Below are 19,562 nucleotides of genomic sequence, written 5' to 3'. Positions count from 1 at the left end.
ATGTGGACGTTTTGTTGGGTATTGGGAATTAATTTTGTTATTATTTTACTCTCCTCTAGCAAAGCAAGAGTCACTCTTTAAAATATGTGACAGAACACATCTAACGTTCCCCTACTATGTCTAGGCACTAGAGATTTGATTTGTCAAAGTGATTTTAAATCCTTTTGTTGGTTTAACATGATTTTTACAGGAAAATTGTTTCACCTACAAGCAAATTAATTTCTGGCTTTTTGTTAACAGTACTATATTGCTCTAAAAAGTATAAGTTCTAACAATGTTGCTCCATGCCAGCTTAATAATAAGGTATGTAAATAAAAATACATACTTCCCATATGTGGTGTCTTTTAATACCAGTTCTGGAGCCCTATACCATCGTGTGGCCACATAATCTGTATAAATATCACCAGGGGCAGCTAATGTCCGAGCAAAACCAAAATCACATAGTTTAGTAATTCCCGTCTGGGATACTAAGATATTCTCAGGTTTGATATCACGATGTATGACCTGGACAAAAGAAGGAAAGTCTAATTTACTTTAATAAATAAAAAGGATTCTGCATAAAAGATTACTCTCAAAGAGCATGGACTGAAACAAACACATACATTTTGCCACGTTAGGATCACAATAAGCAGTACAGTGTCCTACATTCTCAAAATTGTCTGCAGAGGGTGACAACCATAGGCTGCTACTGCTACACACAACAACAGCCTAATGTGTATGCGGTGGAGAGAAAAAGAGAAGTAACAATGCACCCCAACCCACCCCTCAAAATAAAGAAATGAACAAACAAAAAAAACAGACCCCCTGGAGACCAGGGAAGAAACTGCAAAAAGACAGAGAGCTGGGAGTGGAGAGCAATGTGCTGTAAGCAAACTGCCCTGAAAATCTGAAACGGGAGGATACAGTGGTCAGTAGGTTAATAAGAAAGCAATAATAATCAGAAATGGACAAGAACCATAACCCAAACTCCAAACATCTCAGAACCAAAGTTTAGATCTGGATCCAAACAGTGTGAACACAGCTCACCCCTGAGAATTACAGTACCTAACCCTTTAATGGCTAACCCTTTAAAGTATTTCATCTTTTACTGCACAAGTGTTTCAGTTCTAAAAATCAAAATTCAGTTGGCAGCATTTAGGCTATTATTATGAAACTAGAATTTTTTAATATGGAATTAACATTTTCAAACTCTGGGAGACAAAACACTATGTAAAATCAATCAGAAAATATAACATCACTTTGTTTTAGCCTTATTTTGTAGCTTCTACGAAGTACTTACATTGTTGCTGTGGAGATACTCAATTGCTCGAAGGATCTGAAAGAGGTATCTTCTAAGTCTTTTATTATCCAGTCCTTGACAGTAATGTTGTAGCTCATCTAAAACTGTATGATCAATAAATTCAAACACCAAATGAATTTTTTTTTTCTGTCTAAATACTTCTATCAGGTTGACCAGGTTTTCATGACGAAATTGCTGTCGGTGAGAGGAAATAAAACATTCTACTGTAGCTTTTCAGTATTTATTTCTATTAGGATAGTTTTTCTTCTTGACCAAGAGACATATTTGCAAGGGTAGACATGAAAGATTTACATCATTTTGTAAATATTCAGAAATTCTTATTCCCTCTACTCTAACCTTCCCCCAATATTTAAACTATTGCTATTTCAGCTATTTTGCTAAAATGAGGCTGAATCTGAACCCCCACTTGGTAAGGAACTCCCATCTTTTCATGTGCTGTAATATTTATACTGCTTACTGTATTTTTCACTCCATGCATCTGATGAAGTGGGTTTTAGCCCACGAAAGCTTATGCCCAAATAAATTTGTTAGTCTCTAAGGTACCACAAGGACTCCTTGTTGTTTTTGCTAATATACTCAAAGTTGCTAAAACTTTGTTGATACCACTGGACCTAATTAAGAAGAAAAAAAATTCATGCTGTAGAGACTTTCAAGTCCCCAGAAAATCAGCTTCTGCTGTGGTACAAAAGCTAGAACTTTTCCCCCCTTTGTCAGAGTTCACTAACGGTGAGCCAAAAACTGCTGTCAGGTACAGCGGTGTAAGCCAGGAATAACATAACTGAAATGGTTGACTGAGAGAAGGTAAGAAAAACTCCTGCACATGCACTTTATTTGCATTGATCAATTAAAGATGCAAAGCCTCATGTCAAACTGGTATTTTTAAAAATGTGCACCATTTCACATTAAGCTCCATATTTTATTTTTATTTATATTCTAGTTTTAGTATTTTTAAAGTTTTATTAAGTTGTTTATTAATGGACTACAAAGATGATGTGTCTAAATTTTTTAATTATAACCATATTGAATAATTTTGGGTTACATTCTCAGTTATAGAGGCATCCATTCAGATTAATACTACTAAGGCAGATGGAAATTAGTCTAGATTTAGAACTAGAGCCTTTATTCCCCTTGACTTCTATACAAGTTGGAGAATCAGGCCCTTACCATAGAATCTGGTTTTTGTACTTTCGCCAAGTCTTAATTAAAAATTGATAAGGATCAAATTAAAAAATAATCGTCCTGTTAGGGCAATGAGTGGGGTTGGTACTGAGAGTCAGACTTTATGACCCAGTCATTCAACTATAAAAAATAAATTTAAATCTCAGGCTTTGAATTTGCAAACACTAGGTTGGCTGAGAGAGAAAAGGGCAAGCCAGGTCAAACAGGAATCTGCCCCAAACCATCTCTAACATGTTTAACAAGAAAACATAATACATTATGTTTGCATTAACTTTCTTGCAGGATCCTCCACATGCACTGCTTTGGCCTCCCATGAATACACTGGTTTCAGGGGTAGGTAGGGGAGTAGAAAACACCTTCACTGCCAGATAATCATGCTGGGGAATCTCTGGGAGGGAATAGCCACAGATTCCTCCTCTGTTCCTAGGTGGCACAGAACTGGGATAATGACTACATCACACCCCTGTGGTGATGCTGTGTAGGCTGTAGGAAATGTACTGGAGAAAGGGCTTGGGGAAAGTGGTGTGACCTGGGAACTGCTGTATTCTGGTGATATGCAGCTCCCAGAATGGCCTCCCCGGGTCGGCTGGATCCAGGCACCAACCACTCAAAGCTCCAAACCTGGAGTTTAGATTGGAAAGTCACAAACGCCACTTTTGCTCTTCCTACCCAGTTTCCTGATGCAGCTGAGGATCTAGTCCCAAAGAGAATGCACACGAGTTACCTGAAGTCAAATGGTAAATCGCTGACAGACTTAAGCATGGGACTCTGTGACTCCAAACCCAATATTAAAAATGGGGAATGTTTTAATTTTGTAAGTCAAATATGTATGTAGATTGGTAGAAAGAGGTTAATCTGTTTTATATTTCTCTTACAGTTCAGAACCTTCAGCAAAACTGTCATGGATAGCAATAGATTGAGACACAATTTTCTGGGGACAAGGGGTAAAGAAATTATAAATTTATCCATGTCAACTGCATCAAAAGCTGACATCAGCAGACTTTTGTGCTAGTGCAGAAGTCCATAGGACTACACATCGGATTAATGGTTTGCAAAATTGTGCCAAATTAAAAGCCCATCGAAATTCACATCCGTGCACTCTACTGTTTTAAATATTAGAGAAACAAGGTGGATGAGATTAATATGTTAAATATTGACTGTTTCACTTATCAAGTTTCTTTTAAAATCATAGCCACAAGTTTTATCTTCACTTTACTTTTTATCTTCAATTTTTTTTAAAAGTCTTGGCAATAAAACAAGTCAAACAACATGGTTTTTCTTGGTATATTTTATGTGTTTCATAGCCAATGAGTGATAGGTATACGCCAATAATGATGCAAATTTTATTTCCAAGCACTTACCCTTGTGATTTACAAAATGATTAAAGCAAAAGAAGCAAACCTTTAGAAACTTTATTTCTCTCATAGCAATTTTGTTGACAGATTTTTCTGGTTTCTCATAGAATATCTTAATGGCTACTATCTGTCCTGTTTCCTTGTGTTTGCACTTCACTACTGTTCCATAACTCCCCTCTCCCACTTTGCCAAGGGTCTCGTACATCTCCATCTTCCAGTCTGATTTTTATTTCTTCATAGAAAGAGAAAATGTTAAAAATTATTTTGCGGCATACACTATATGTTTAAAAGAACAATTTGCAGACAACATTAGCAAGGTGAATTACTCCTACAGACAGCAATAACTCCATTGTACATTTAAAATATTTGCTTCTGTGTGTGAAATTTATCCCAGTAACAACAATAATAGTCTGACTGCACGGCAGGATCAGGCCCTTTCTCAAATGTGCATTCCCAGTTCAACCAAGTGGTCATCTGCAGGATTGGTCTTGTAGACAATATCTAGAAACTCCCTAAATAGCAGTACATTTAAAGCAATTTTTGTATTTAACTCTCATTAAAAGGAAAGGAACAAACAATGAAACCATGAACAATATAAGAAGCAAAGTTAGTGCGATAATATTCAAATCATTATACAATTCTAAAAAATGTAAAGGTAAGACAAAAAATGATCAACGAGAAGATTTTTGAACAACCTAAATAAAGTCAAATTTATCATATTTCAGAAAGTTCATTCCAATAGTGAAATCAAAATCATAGTCCAAAGAGTGGTTTCAGAGTAGCAGCCATGTTAGTCTGTATCCGCAAAAAGAAAAGGAGTACTTGTGGCACCTTAGAGACTAACAAATTTATTTGGGCATAAGCGTTCGTGAGCTACAGCTCACTTCATCGGATGCATGCAGTGGAAAATATAGTGGGGAGGTTTATATACACAGAGAACATGAAACAATGGGTGTTACCGTACACACTGTAAGGAGAGTGATCAGGTAAGGTGAGCTATTACCAGCAGGGCGGGGGGACGGACTTTTGTAGTGATAATCAAGGTGGGCCATTTCCAGCAGTTAACAAGAACGTCTGAAGAACAGCGGGGGTGGGGTGGGGGGGAGGAATAAACATGGGGAAATAGTTTTACTTTGTGTAATGATCCATCCACTCCCAGTCTTTATTCAAGCCTAAGCCCTGGTCTACACGAGGACTTTAGGTCGAATTTAGCAGCGTTAAATCGATGTAAACCTGCACCTGTCCACACGATGAAGCCCCTTATTTCAACTTAAAGGGCTCTTAAAATCGATTTCCTTATTCCATCCCTGACAAGTGGATTAGTGCTTAAATCGGCCTTGCCGGGTCGAATTTGCGGTACTGTGGACAGAATTCGACGGTATTGGCCTCCGGGAGCTATCCCAGAGTGCTCCACTGTGACCGCTCTGGACAGCACTCTCAACTCAGATGCACTGGCCAGGTAGACAGGAAAAGAACCGCGAACTTTTGAATCTCATTTCCTGTTTGGCCAGCGTGGCAAGCTGCAGGTGACCATGCAGAGCTCATCAGCAGAGGTGACCATGATGGAGTCCCAGAATCACAAAAGAGCTCCAGCATGGACTGAACGGGAGGTACGGGATCTGATCGCTGTATGGGGAGAGGAATCCGTGCTATCAGAACTCCGTTCCAGTTTTCGAAATGTCAAAACCTTTGTCAAAATCTCCCAGGGCATGAAGGACAGAGGCCATAACAGGGACCCGAAGCAGTGCCGCGTGAAACTTAAGGAGCTGAGGCAAGCCTACCAGAAAACCAGAGAGGCGAACAGCCACTCCAGGTCAGAGCCCCAAACATGCCGCTTCTATGATGAGCTGCATGCCATTTTAGGGGGTTCAGCCACCACTACCCCAGCCGTGTTGTTTGACTCCTTCAATGGAGATGGAGGCAACACGGAAGCAGGTTTTGGGGACGAAGAAGAAGAAGATGATGATGATGATGAGGTTGTAGATAGCTCACAGCAAGCAAGCGGAGAAACCGGTTTTCCCGACAGCCAGGAACTGTTTCTCACCCTGGACCTGGAGCCAGTACCCCCCGAACCCACCCAAGGCTGCTTTCTGGACTCGGCAGGCGGAGAAGGGACCTCCGGTGAGTGTACCTTTTAAAATACTATACATGGTTTAAAAGCAAGCATGTGAAAGGATTACTTTGCCCTGGCATTTGCGGCTCTCCTGGATTTACTCCCAAAGCCTTTGCAAAAGGTTTCTGGGGACGGCAGCCTTATTGCGTCCTCCATGGTAGGACACTTTACCACTCCAGCCAGTAACACGTACTCGGGAATCATTGTACAACAAAGCATTGCAGTGTATGTTTGCTAGTGTTCAAACAACATCCGTTCTTTATCTCTCTGTGTTATCCTCAGGAGAGTGAGATATCATTCATGGTCACCTGGTTGAAATAGGGTGCTTTTCTTCAGGGGACACTCAGAGGAGCCCGTTCCTGCTGGGCTGCTTACCTGTGGCTGAACAGAAATGTTCCCCGCTGTTAGCCACGGGGAGGGGGGAGGGTTGAGGGGGTAGCCACGTGGTAGGGGGAGGCAAAATGTGACTTTGTAATGAAAGCACATGTGCTATGTATGTAATATTAACAGCAAGGTTTACCCTGAAAGAGTGTAGACATTGTTTTATAAAATGTGTCTTTTTAAATACCGCTGTCCCTTTTTTTTCCTCCACCAGCTGCATGTGTTTCAATGATCACAGGATCGTCTCCTTCCCAGAGGCTAGTGAAGATTAGAAAGAAAAAAAAAACGCACTCGTGATGAAATGTTCTCTGAGCTCATGCTGTCCTCCCACACTGACAGAGCACAGACGAATGCGTGGAGGCAAATAATGTCAGAGTGCAGGAAAGCACAAAATGACTGGGAGGAGAGGTGGCGGGCTGAAGAGAGTAAGTGGCGGGCTGAAGACAGGGCTGAAGCTCAAATGTGGCGGCAGTGTGATGAGAGGAGGCAGGATTCAATGCTGAGGCTGCTGGAGGACCAAACCAGTATGCTCCAGTGTATGGTTGAGCTGCAGCAAAGGCAGCTGGAGCACAGACTGCCACTACAGCCCCTGTGTAACCAACCGCCCTCCTCCCCAAGTTCCATAGCCTCCGCACCCAGAAGCCCAAGAATGCGGTGGGGGGGCCACCGGCCAACCAGCCACTCCGCCACAGAAGATTGCCCAAAAAAAAGAAGGCTGCCATTCAATAAATTTTAAAGTTGTAAACTTTTAAAGTGCTGTGTGGCATTTTCCTTCCCTCCCCCACCACCCCTCCTGGGCTACCTTGGTAATCATCCCCCTATTTGTGTGATGAATGAATAAAGAATGCATGAATGTGAAGCAACAATGACTTTATTGCCTCTGCAAGCAATGATTAAAGGGAGGAGGAGAGGGTGGTTAGCTTGCAGGGAAGTAGAGTGAACCAAGGGGCGGGGGGTTTCATCAAGGAGAAACAAAGAGAACTTTCACACCGTAGCCTGGCCAGTCATGAAACTGGTTTTCAAAGCTTCTCTGATGCGGACTGCGCCCTCCTGTGCTCTTCTAACCGCCCTGGTGTCTGGCTGCGCATAACCAGCAGCCAGGCGATTTGCCTCAACCTCCCACCCTGCCATAAACGTCTCCCCCTTACTCTCACAGATATTGTGGAGCACACAGCAAGCAGTAATAACAGTGGGAATATTGGTTTTGCTGAGGTCTAAGCGAGTCAGTAAACTGCGCCAGCGTGCCTTTAAACGTCCAAATGCACATTCTATCACCATTCTGCACTTGCTCAGCCTGCAGTTGAACAGCTCCTGACTACTGTCCAGGCTGCCTGTGTACGGCTTCATGAGCCATGGCATTAAGGGGTAGGCTGGGTCCCCAAGGATACATATAGGCATTTCAATGTCCCCAACAGTTATTTTCTGGTCTGGGAATAAAGTCCCTTCCTGCAGCTTTTGAAACAGACCAGAGTTCCTGAAGATGCGAGCATCATGTACCTTTCCTGGCCATCCCACGTTGATGTTGGTGAAACGTCCCTTGTGATCCACCAGAGCTTGCAGCACTATTGAAAAGTACCCCTTGCGGTTTATGTACTCGCCGGCTTGGTGCTCCGGTGCCAAGATAGGGATATGGGTTCCATCTATGGCCCCACCACAGTTAGGGAATCCCATTGTAGCAAAGCCATCCACTATGACCTCCACATTTCCCAGGGTCACTACCCTTGATATCAGCAGATCTTTGATTGCGTGGGCTACCTGCATCACAGCAGCTCCAACAGTAGATTTGCCCACTCCAAATTGATTCCCAACTGACCGGTAGCTGTCTGGCGTTGCAAGCTTCCACAGGGCTATCACCACTCGCTTCTCAACTGTGAGGGCTGCTCTCATCTTGGTATTCATGCGCCTCAGGGCAGGGAAAAGCAAGTCACAAAGTTCCATGAAAGTGCCCTTACGCATGCAAAAGTTTTGCAGCCACTGGGAATCATCCCAGACCTGCAACACTATGCGGTCCCACCAGTCTGTGCTTGTTTCCCGAGCCCAGAATCGGCGTTCCACAGCATGAACCTGCCCCATTAGCATCATGATGCATGCATTGGCAGGGCCCATGCTTTCAGAGAAATCTGTGTCCATGTCCTGATCACTCACGTGACCGTGCTGACGTCGCCTCCTCGCCCGGTATCGCTTTGCCAGGTTCTGGTGCTGCATATACTGCTGGATAATGTGTGTGGTGTTTAATGTGTTCCTAATTGCCAAAGTGAGCTGAGCAGCCTCCATGCTTGCCTTGGTATGGCGTCCACACAGAAAAAAGGCGCGGAACGATTGTCTGCCATTGCTCTGACGGAGGGAGGGGCGACTGACGACATGGCTTACAGGGTTGGCTTCAGGGAGCTAACATCAACAAAGGGGGTGGCTTTACATCAAGGAGTATTTTAGGCAGGACTTCACGGAGGGTTCCAATAAGAAATGGTGCACCTAAGTTATTGTTCTTATTGGAACAATGAGGTTAGTCTGGCCTCTGATTGACACATGGCTAGATTTACCTTGCTGCACCTTCTCTGTGAGTGACTGCAGTGTGACCTAGAGGAATGAATCCCCTAGACAGGGGAGGGGGAGAAGCAAATGAGTACAAAACAAATCTGGTCTATTTCTTGTTTTGATCCACTCCATCTATCTTTTACATCTTTGGCTGGCAGCAGAAGGTGCAGAAGGACTGCAAGCCATCCACATCTCATGGCTGCTCGGCAGAAGACGGTGCAATACGACTGCTAGCCATCCCCATCTCTTGCCTGCCCGGCAGAAGATGGTACAGTACGACTGCTAGCAATCCGTATTGCCTGCCTGCTCACCATAAGACGGTTCAATAGGACTGACTGCAGGATTAAAGAAAATGATGTGATCAAGTCACTCCAAACTTAGTCCCTGCGCCCATGTCTGTCCAGGTGCTCCCGGCCGACGTGGCCAGAAGCACCTCGGACATGACGATGACAGCTACCAGTCATATTGCACCGTCTGCTGCCAGAAGGCAATGGGTTGCTGCTACTGTGTAGCAATGCAGTACCGTGTCTGCCAGCACCCAGGAGACATACTGTGACGGTTACCTGAGCGGGTTCCATGCTTGCCGTGGTATGGCGTCTGCACAGGTAACTCAGGAAAAAAGGCGTGAAATGATTGTCTGCCCTTGCTTTCACGGAGGAAGGGAGGGAACGGGGGCCTGACAATATGTACCCAGAACCACCCGCGACAATGTTTTAGCCCCATCAGGCATTGGGATCTCAACCCAGAATTCCAATGGGCAGCGGAGACTGCGGGAACTGTGGGATAGCCACCCACAGTGCAACACTCCGGAAGTCGACGCTAGCCTCGGTACTGTGGAAGCACTCCGCCGAGTTACTGCACTTAATGCACTTAGAGCATTTTCTGTGGGGGGACACACACACTCGAATATATAAAACCGATTTCTAAAAAAACGACTTCTATAAATTCGACCTGATTTCGTAGTGTAGACATACCCTAAGTTAATTGTATCCAGTTTGCAAATTAATTCCAATTCAGCAGTCTCTCGTTGGATTCTGTTTTTGAAGTTTTTTTGTTGAAAAGTGGCAATTCTTCAACTTAGGCTTGAATAGAGACTGGGAGTGGATGGGTCATTACACAAAGTAAAACTATTCCCCCCCCCACTGTTCATCCGATGAAGTGAGCTGTAGCTCACGAAAGCTTATGCTCAAATAAATTTGTTAGTCTCTAAGGTGCCACAAGTACTCCTTTTCTTTTTGTGAATACAGACTAACACGGCTGCTACTCTGAAACCTGTCAGACGTTCTTGTCACGGCTGGAAATGGTCCACCTTGATTTTCACTACAAAAGGTTTCCTCCCCCCACTTTCCCGCTGGTAATAGCTCACCTTACCTGATCACTCTCATTACAGTTTTCAGAGTAACAGCCATGTTAGTCTGTATTCGCAAAAAGAAAAGGAGTACTTGTGGCACCTTAGAGACTAACCAATTTATTAGAGCATAAGCTTTCGTGAGCTACAGCTCACTTCATCAGATGCATATCGTGGAAACTGCAGCAGACTTTATATATACACAGAGAATATGAACCAATACCTCCTCCCACCCCACTGTCCTGCTGGTAATAGCTTATCTAAAGTGATCATCAGGTGGGCCATTTCCAGCACAAATCCAGGTTTTCTCACCCTCCACCCCCCCACACAAATTCACTCTCCTGCTGGTGATAGCCCATCCAAAGTGACAACTCTTTACACAATGTGCATGGCAATCAAGTTGGGCTATTTCCTGCACAAATCCAGGTTTTCTCACATCCCCCCCACCCCCATACACACACAAACTCACTCTCCTGCTGGTAATAGCTCATCCAAACTGACCACTCTTCAAGTTTAAATCCAAGTTAAACCAGAACATCTGGGGTGGGGGGGTTAGGAAAAAACAAGAGGAAACAGGCTACCTTGCATAATGACTTAGCCACTCCAAGTCTCTATTTAAGCCTAAATTAATAGTATCCAATTTGCAAATGAATTCCAATTCAGCAGTTTCTCGCTGGAGTCTGGATTTGAAGTTTTTTTGTTTTAAGATAGCGACCTTCATGTCTGTGATTGCGTGACCAGAGAGATTGAAGTGTTCTCCGACTGGTTTATGAATGTTATAATTCTTGACATCTGATTTGTGTCCATTTATTCTTTTACGTAGAGACTGTCCAGTTTGACCAATGTACATGGCAGAGGGGCATTGCTGGCACATGATGGCATATATCACATTGGTGGATGTGCAGGTGAACGAGCCTCTGATAGTGTGGCTGATGTTATTAGGGGCCAGGGCCACACTATCAGAGGCTCGTTCACCTGCACATCCACCAATGTGATATATGCCATCATGTGCCAGCAATGCCCCTCTGCCATGTACATTGGTCAAACTGGACAGTCTCTACGTAAAAGAATAAATGGACACAAATCAGATGTCAAGAATTATAACATTCATAAACCAGTCGGAGAACACTTCAATCTCTCTGGTCACGCAATCACAGACATGAAGGTCGCTATCTTAAAACAAAAAAACTTCAAATCCAGACTCCAGCGAGAAACTGCTGAATTGGAATTCATTTGCAAATTGGATACTATTAATTTAGGCTTAAATAGAGACTTGGAGTGGCTAAGTCATTATGCAAGGTAGCCTGTTTCCTCTTGTTTTTTCCTAACCCCCCCACCCCAGATGTTCTGGTTTAACTTGGATTTAAACTTGAAGAGTGGTCAGTTTGGATGAGCTATTACCAGCAGGAGAGTGAGTTTGTGTGTGTATGGGGGTGGGGGGGATGTGAGAAAACCTGGATTTGTGCAGGAAATAGCCCAACTTGATTGCCATGCACATTGTGTAAAGAGTTGTCACTTTGGATGGGCTATCACCAGCAGGAGAGTGAATTTGTGTGGGGGGGTGGAGGGTGAGAAAACCTGGATTTGTGCTGGAAATGGCCCACCTGATGATCACTTTAGATAAGCTATTACCAGCAGGACAGTGGGGTGGGAGGAGGTATTGGTTCATATTCTCTGTGTATATATAAAGTCTGCTGCAGTTTCCACGATATGCATCTGATGAAGTGAGCTGTAGCTCACGAAAGCTTATGCTCTAATAAATTGGTTAGTCTCTAAGGTGCCACAAGTACTCCTTTTCTTCTCATTACAGTGTGTATGATAACACCCATTGCTTCATGTTCTCTGTATATATAAATCTCCCCACTGTATTTTCCACTGAATGCATCCGATGAAGTGAGCTGTAGCTCACAAAAGCTTATGCTCAAACAAATTTGTTCGTCTCTAAGGTGCCACAAGTCCCCCTTTTCTTTTTAGTCCAAAGAGTGTTGATCAAAATCAGTCCACTGGAAACTCCTTTGGTCAGAGAGCAGGGCCTCCCTTATAATCTCTGTTTGGAATTCCTGAATATCTCCACAAGTTTTTAATTTAGCCATACTTCATGATAAATTTATTCACCAGATTTAGTTATTAAAAAGCTCATCCTCTTTTCATATAGTATAGGTGCATAAGATAGGATTAACTTTTTGAACAACTATTACAAGAAATAGAGCTTTAACCAAGGCAAGAATAATTTGACCTCTACATAGTTTGTACCACTGATTACATGAATACACAAAATTTGCTCTATCTACAAATGAGGAAGGGGCATAAGAATGAGAAAATCACAACTCCTTCACTGACTAGTCTGTGAGAGCAAAATCACTACATTTATTGGGGTGTGGTGAAAGCAAGCCAGAATAACACTATGATTCACTTGCTCAAACTCTGTGATCTGGAAATGTTTAAGAAATAACCTATGTCATTTTATGGACGGCAGGTGCTTCTTGAGCATTCAGACAAACCTTAGCTACCCTATGGGACTCTGCCCAGAATCTTTCACATGGGTCACCTTAAACTCTTCCCAGGAATTGCCCACACAGCCACAATGCTTGAAAAAGAGTACCAAATCCTCCCTGAAACCCTGATCTAACTGTCTAGGAATGTATATTGAACTTCTTAGTGCAGTAGCTGCACTTCCCCCACACGGGGGCACATGATTCCTCAGGGAAGAGCCCAAACCCTCCCTTCTTCCCAATTACTAGGGCTATAAACGGAGAGAGGATAGTTACATTCCACACCTTGCCAGATTTATTACACAGCTGAGGAGGGCCCTGACTGGATGACAGCTGCCCCCTGAATCCCAGAGAGGCCATGGAAAAACTCAATCACTTGAGCCCTTGCTCCTGATGCTCTAGAGCAACAATCCCCCAAGTGTCCTGCCAGCTCCCAAGCCACGGCAACATCCCCTGGTGCCCGGACCAGCCACCAACCCCAACCCAGCACAGTCTTCCCCCAGCCTCAGCTACCCATCCGGTCCAACCCCCCAGCCCCTTCCCCTAGCTCTAACTACCCATCCAGTTCAACCCCCAATCCACAGCCCTAGCTACCAGCCCTAGCCCGAGCTACCCATCCAGTCCAACCCCCGTAACGCCCAGCCTAGCTACCAGCCCCTTCCCCCAGCCGCCCATCCAGTTCAACCCCCCTAAGCCCCCCAGCCTAGCTACCTGCCGCCTCCCTGCCGCACCCGCTTCCCCTGCCAGCCCCTCGGCTCTCCCCCTGGCCCGGGCAGCTCCAAGCCCCACCCGCCCTGAGCTAACCTGACCTGCTCGAGCCCGCTTTCCATGCTGGGCCCTTCTATCCCGGCTCGGCACGCCTCTCCCTCACGGGCCCTGTTACCATAGCAACCACCAGCGACCGCAACGGCGCTCGCGGGAGCGGGCCGCGGTGCTTCCGTGACCGCACCGCGTTCCACCCGGAAGTGACGTCATGGCGCGGGGGCCCTGCTCGGCAGAGAGGGAGAAGTCGGGGCTGCTGGGGGGTGTTAATGGGGACGGGGGTGGGGCTCTGGAACCGAGGTGGGGGTGGGATTCAATGCGGGGGGAGAGGGGCGGGTGGCTGCCGGTGATTGGCACAATAATGGCGGGGGGGGTCTGGGCTTTCAGGAGGGGGGCGGCGGGAGCGACAGCGACGCAGCTGCCTGTCACGTCACTGACCAGCAATACAGAGCGTGGGCAGGAGCACAGTCATGTGCGTCAGACCCCCCTGCCCACGCGCGGGGTCGGCACGGACACCCTGCTCTCCCGCAGCCTCGGCGAAAGGACGCGTGTCACGTCAGCCTTGTATTTGCTCACACATCGGTCAGGCTCAGAGCCTGGGGCAGTCTTGTGCGAGTTTGCTGCGGACAGATCATTCTAGGCACGGTTCCCGCTAATCTACATGTGCAAGAAACAAACAAACAGCAATTCTGAACGCCTTACGAACTCTTATCGTGTCTACACATGTATGAAGTGGCAATTCTGAACGCCTTACGAACTCTTATAGCGTCTACACATGCATGAAGTGGCAATTCTGAACGCCTTACGAACTCTTATAGCGTCTACACATGTATGAAGTGGCAATTCTGAACGCCTTACGAACTCTTATAGCGTCTACACATGCATGAAGTGGCAATTCTGAACGCCTTACGAACTCTTATAGCATCTACACATGCATGAAGTGGCAATTCTGAACGCCTTACGAACTCTTATAGCGTCTACACATGTATGACGTGGCCTGTCCTACTGAACAAGCTCTCAATATATTTATGGTTACATAAATAAGATAACAAAAATGCAGTTTAAAAAGCCAGAGCAGGGGTCAGCAACCTTTCAGAACTGGTGTGCCCAGTCTTCATTTATTCACTCCAGTTTAAGGTTTTGCACTCCAGTAATACATTTAAACTTTTTTTGAAGGTCTCTTTCTATATGTCTATAATATATAACTAAACTATTGTTGTATGTAAAGTAAATAAGGTTTTTTAAAATGTTTAAGAAGCATCATTTAAAATGAAATTAAAACACAGAGCCCTCCGGACCAGTGGCTGGGACCTGGGCAGTGTGAGTGCCACTGAAAATTGGCTCACGTGCCGCCTTTGGCACACGTGCCATAGGATGCCTACCCCTGATCCAGAGGATAGAGTTAAGGTTGTGATAAAATACCAACTTCTTTGGGCTTGGTAAGAATAATGGGGCTATGGTTATGTTAATATATTGAGAGGAAGCATGTTATAATTCTTTTCTCAGCCTTTACCTGCTCCGTTTACGGCTCAATCATTGCTTTGTTTTGCTGCGTCAGAAGTAGTCTGGGAAACTGTGACTCAGTCACAGTCTGGCTCCCAGTTTCCCTCTGGTTCTGGGAGGCAGGGGGGCGGGGGTATCCAGCACAAACCTTATACCTGGTACAACGTACAGTCCTTGGTGCTCCACACATCCACTACTAGTGGCGGCTTTGCAGAAGCAGCTAATCATGATCCTTATATCCAGTCATTCCCCTTCAGAAGAGTACAGAATGCGTCACATTCTGGTCCCTTACACTGTAAACTTTTGGAGCAGGGATTGTCTCCCACTATGTGTTTGTAGAAAACCTAACAGAATGGGGCCTCAAACTCAGCTGGGGCCTCTAGGTGCTACTGTAAAAGAAAACAAAAGTTTATGAGAGATGCCTTTGAATATTCATTTCCTTGATTTGAGGTGCTTGGAGTGTAGATTATATTATAGGTCTTGTCACTCAGTCTTGTCACTGAGGCTCTGATCCTGCTATACGCTCCACAGGGACATTGCAGGAACAGGGCCCTAGTAGCCTGAATTTTTTAAATGAAGTTTTGCGGGGTTTGAAATACCATAACAAATATAAAAGTAAATAAACAGTTCAGCTTCATTGCCATTTCCTAACATTTATAAGGCTTATTAAGGGCAGAAATCCCTTATTTCTGCATGTAAGAAGATTTTCTGTTTGAGGCTATGTTATAAAAATGTCTTGTTTATAATCTGAGAGCTATTCAAGATTTTAACAAAAATAATGTCACTGTCTGAAAATATGACACTTTTGATTAAATTTCTGCCATAATCAAATGTTATCCCTTTTCAGGGGAAAAATAATTAGGAATCAATAACTGACTTAAAACCAAACAATTGTATTAGCTATTACAGTGTTATTCTGCACATTCCTGAATGAAAAAAAACTAGTGATGTTTTAAATATATGAGACCATGTAAGAAAAAAATTCCAGTTTAAAACCTTTTATAATTAATCATGGTAATGCAGTGTTGCATGATGAGTAATAGTATATGATAAAGTGAAAGTAATATTTTAACTAAAATGTCCTTAGTGAAATACAATAGGATGTAACTGAAATAACAAGTTAAGGTCTATTTAACAATGTACTGCAGGAGAACAATATCAGCAGACATGTCTAAAATGACTGTTCCTGCAGTGAGGTTTTTGGTAAATACCAAAAATTCGCTATTTACTGAAAGATTCGGTTACCAAGATTCAGTAAATCTTCATAGCCAGGGAATGATAAGAGAAACCCTAAAATCATATGCATATTAACTGCATACTTTGACTACTGCAGTTGTGATTTAACTTAAAACACAACCCAGAATGAATTTAATTTGATTAAAAAAACCCTCCACATAATCCACCTAGTGTGACATATATATAACCTGAAAGAGAAAATGCACAAACCTTTGTTTTTATTTTTCTAAGAAAATTAATTAAAATGTATCTTTAATCTCAGGATAAAATAAAATATCCCTTAATTAGTTAAAATTAATCTATACGTTATGGTCACACTATGACTGATTTTGGACAAAGCACTGTGCAATATAGTCATGAACTAGCCAGCATGGATGGATACCACTGCCCTCTACTGGATGGAATCATAACTGCTGAGCTATGTGTCATAGGCTGTACTCTGCCAGTCGCTAATGTAGTGAAGGTCCCCTTCAAGGAGTAGGGAACTATGCTTTTGGCACAGGAGATCTGAATTGTATCCCCACTGCCACCACAGAGTTTTTGGTAGCAAGGGTATGCACTATATTAACAACAGTGAAGTAAATTAATTTTGTTAAACTAACATTGTTATTATTATCATTTATTTTATTATCTATTACCTATATAGGGCCTGTCACGGTTCCTCCCCCACTCTGAACTCTAGGGTACAGATGTGGGGACCTGCATGAAAAACCCCCTAAGCTTATCTTTACCAGCTTAGGTCAAAACTTCCCCAAGGTACAAAATATTACACCTTGGACTGGCCGCTACCACCACCAAACTAATACTGGTTACTGGGGAAGAGCTGTTTGGACGCGTCCTTCCCCCCAAAATATTTCCCAAAACCTTGCACCCCACTTCCTGGACAAGGTTTGGTAAAAAGCCTCACCAATTTGCTTAGGTGACTACAGATCCAGGCCCTTGGATCTTAAGAACACTGAACAATCCTCCCAACACTTGCACCCCCCCTTTCCTGGGAAATGTTGGATAAAAAGCCTCACCAATTTGCATAGGTGACCACAGACCCAAACCCTTGGATCTGAGAACAATGAAAAAGCATTCAGTGTTTTACAAGAAGACTTTTAATAAAAAATAGAAGTAAATAGAAATAAAGAAATCCCCCCTGTAAAATCAGGATGGTAGATATCTTACAGGGTAATTAGATTCAAAAACATAGAGAACCCCTCTAGGCAAAACCTTAAGTTACAAAAAAGATACACAGACAGAAATAGTTATTCTATTCAGCACAATTCTTTTCTCAGCCATTTAAAGAAATCATAATCTAACACATACCTAGCTAGATTACTTACTAAAAGTTCTAAGACTCCATTCCTGTTCTGTCCCCGGCCAAGACGACTACAGACAGACACAGACCCTTTGTTTCTCTCCCTCCTCCCAGCTTTTGAAAGTATCTTGTCTCCTCATTGGTCATTTTGGTCAGGTGCCAGCAAGGTTACCTTTAGCTTCTTAACCCTTTACAGGTGAGAGGAGCTTTCCCCTGGCCAGGAGGGATTTCAAAGGGGTTTACCCTTCCCTTTATATTTATGACAGGGCCAAACGTGCACATGGCTTTTACAAACATAAAGTTGGATAATGTCCTTCCCCTGAAGAATTAATAATTTAATTTGCACAATATAAACAATTTGAAGGCCAGGTACGCGAGAGAATTAGAGATGACCAGCAACAGAATAAAAGTGAAGGAAGTCAAGGGAGCAATTTTGAAAGAGAGCACACTTAGCACATGGGCAGAGGAAATTATTTCCCATTGATATAGGAAATAATTCTGCATTAACAAGGATGAACTAGCATTAGCTAACTTAATAGATCCTTTCTGTCTTCCATTACAATGATTTTATAAGATTTTTGTTTCTTTATATTCAGCCCTGACCCTGCAAACATGCCTAACTTGCAGGTGAGCAGTTCCATTGTCTTGGGACAATGGAAATATAAACATTCTTAAAATTAAGCATGTAAATAAGTGTTTACATGATGGGGGGCTTAGATTATAAACTCTTTGGGGAAGGGACCGTCTCTTTCTATATGTTTGCATGGCAGCTAGCACAATGGGATCTCTGAATAAAGCACACAAAGCAGCTTTAGTGTAGAATCTACTTCATCTAGTAATAAGAAAATACCATTATTAGCTAACACAGGTGTTTTTAAAATACTGCATTAGGGGTTACAAATAATTAAGGGCCTGATACTCCTCCTCAAGTATATGGGTAGCAGGAAGCTAAAGCAAGCAGGTAAGGGAACAAGTGACAGGTCAACATCCACACTAAGGATTAGGTTGGCATAGCTACATCATTCAGGAGTGTGGATTTTTCACACCCCTGAGCGATGTGGCTACATCAACCTAAATTTTAAATGTGGGCCATGATTCAGTTTAGCTGCTTCTCTGCTCCACACTTGAATTGCCATAGAGTCCCCACTGCATTGTGAATGGGCTTCTGGGTGGTCCAAGGGTAGCTTTGCCAATTTTGGTTGGAAATTTAATCACATGCCATAAGCTTTACTTAAATATTAATCTTTAATTCCTGGAGGCTCCAGGCCAACTCTGGAGGGTTGGCAATCCTACTCAGGGAGACAGTGTCGTTACACAGATGGAAAAACCTCTTCTGTCAGCATTGGCTGCATCTTCACTACTGGGTTATGCTGGGGCAATGTAGCTATACCAGTATAGCCCCTGTAGCGCAGGCATGGCTTCTGTAGCATGTGCTTCTTGGGGACTGTGCTGGAAGCAGCGTTACCTATGCCCTGTGCCTGATAGCCCCTATTGGGGCTGGTTTACACATGAAACGAAAGGCATTCTGGAATAAGATGAGGTGTGAATTTAAAGCAGAATAGCTACTCCCAAATAGCTTTGTTCTGTGTATTCACTCATAGAATCTCAGGGTTGGAAGGGACCTCAGGAGGTCACCTAGTCCAACCCCCTGCTCAAAGCAGGACCAATCCCCAATTTCTGCCCCAGATCCCTAAATAGCCCCCTTAAGGATTGAACTCACAACCCTGGGTTTAGCAGGCCAATGCTCAAACCACTGAGCTATCCCTCCCCCTCCATGTGTGGATGTTCTTATTTTGGAATAAAAATGTCTTTCTCTGGTTTAACTCAATACACTTCCAAAGCAGAAAAGCGGGGCCGGGGGGACTGCAGCCCACTTTGCTCTCTGCTCACCCTATGGCACTGTGAAGCTTGCATGCCCATCTGCACACCTGGCAGGTGCGGCTAGGCGGGAATTTGCCAAGGCCGCTGAGGATGTACCTAAGGCAGGGACCCCAGTATTTCTCTGTGTGCAGCCCTGCTGGGACAATTTGTATAATGGGGGGACACTGAGAGCCA

The 19,562-nt window shown here is 43.8% G+C and overlaps 1 protein-coding gene across 8 annotated transcripts in view; it reads right to left on the bottom strand.

Moving 5' to 3' along the window:
* Window positions 1–14,087, bottom strand: part of CDKL3 (cyclin dependent kinase like 3) — a 40,182-nt gene extending 26,095 nt beyond the window's left edge. For 5 of the 8 annotated variants that reach the window (XR_012160216.1, XM_073355556.1, XM_073355562.1 and 2 more), the window contains exons 1-4: window positions 13,513–13,684; window positions 3,881–4,066; window positions 1,280–1,474; window positions 326–504 (exon numbers count right to left, since the gene is read on the bottom strand). Coding sequence is in view for 7 of the 8 variants with exons in the window: in XM_073355556.1 (XP_073211657.1) it covers window positions 326–504; window positions 1,280–1,474; window positions 3,881–4,045 (539 nt within the window). In the remaining variant the exon portion in view is untranslated. Of the gene's footprint in view, window positions 1–325; window positions 505–1,279; window positions 1,475–3,880; window positions 4,067–13,507; window positions 13,685–13,903 lie in introns of those variants that run through there. The other 3 variants (XM_073355558.1, XM_073355557.1, XM_073355559.1) reach the window with 3 other exon arrangements.
* Window positions 14,088–19,562: the final 5,475 nt, after the last annotated feature.

The sequence above is a fragment of the Lepidochelys kempii genome, chromosome 8 (assembly GCF_965140285.1).
Source record: "Lepidochelys kempii isolate rLepKem1 chromosome 8, rLepKem1.hap1, whole genome shotgun sequence".
NCBI lineage: Eukaryota > Metazoa > Chordata > Testudines > Cheloniidae > Lepidochelys > Lepidochelys kempii.
The sequence above is the reverse complement of the archived record's forward strand: the minus strand, read 5'-3'. Positions and strand labels throughout refer to the sequence as shown.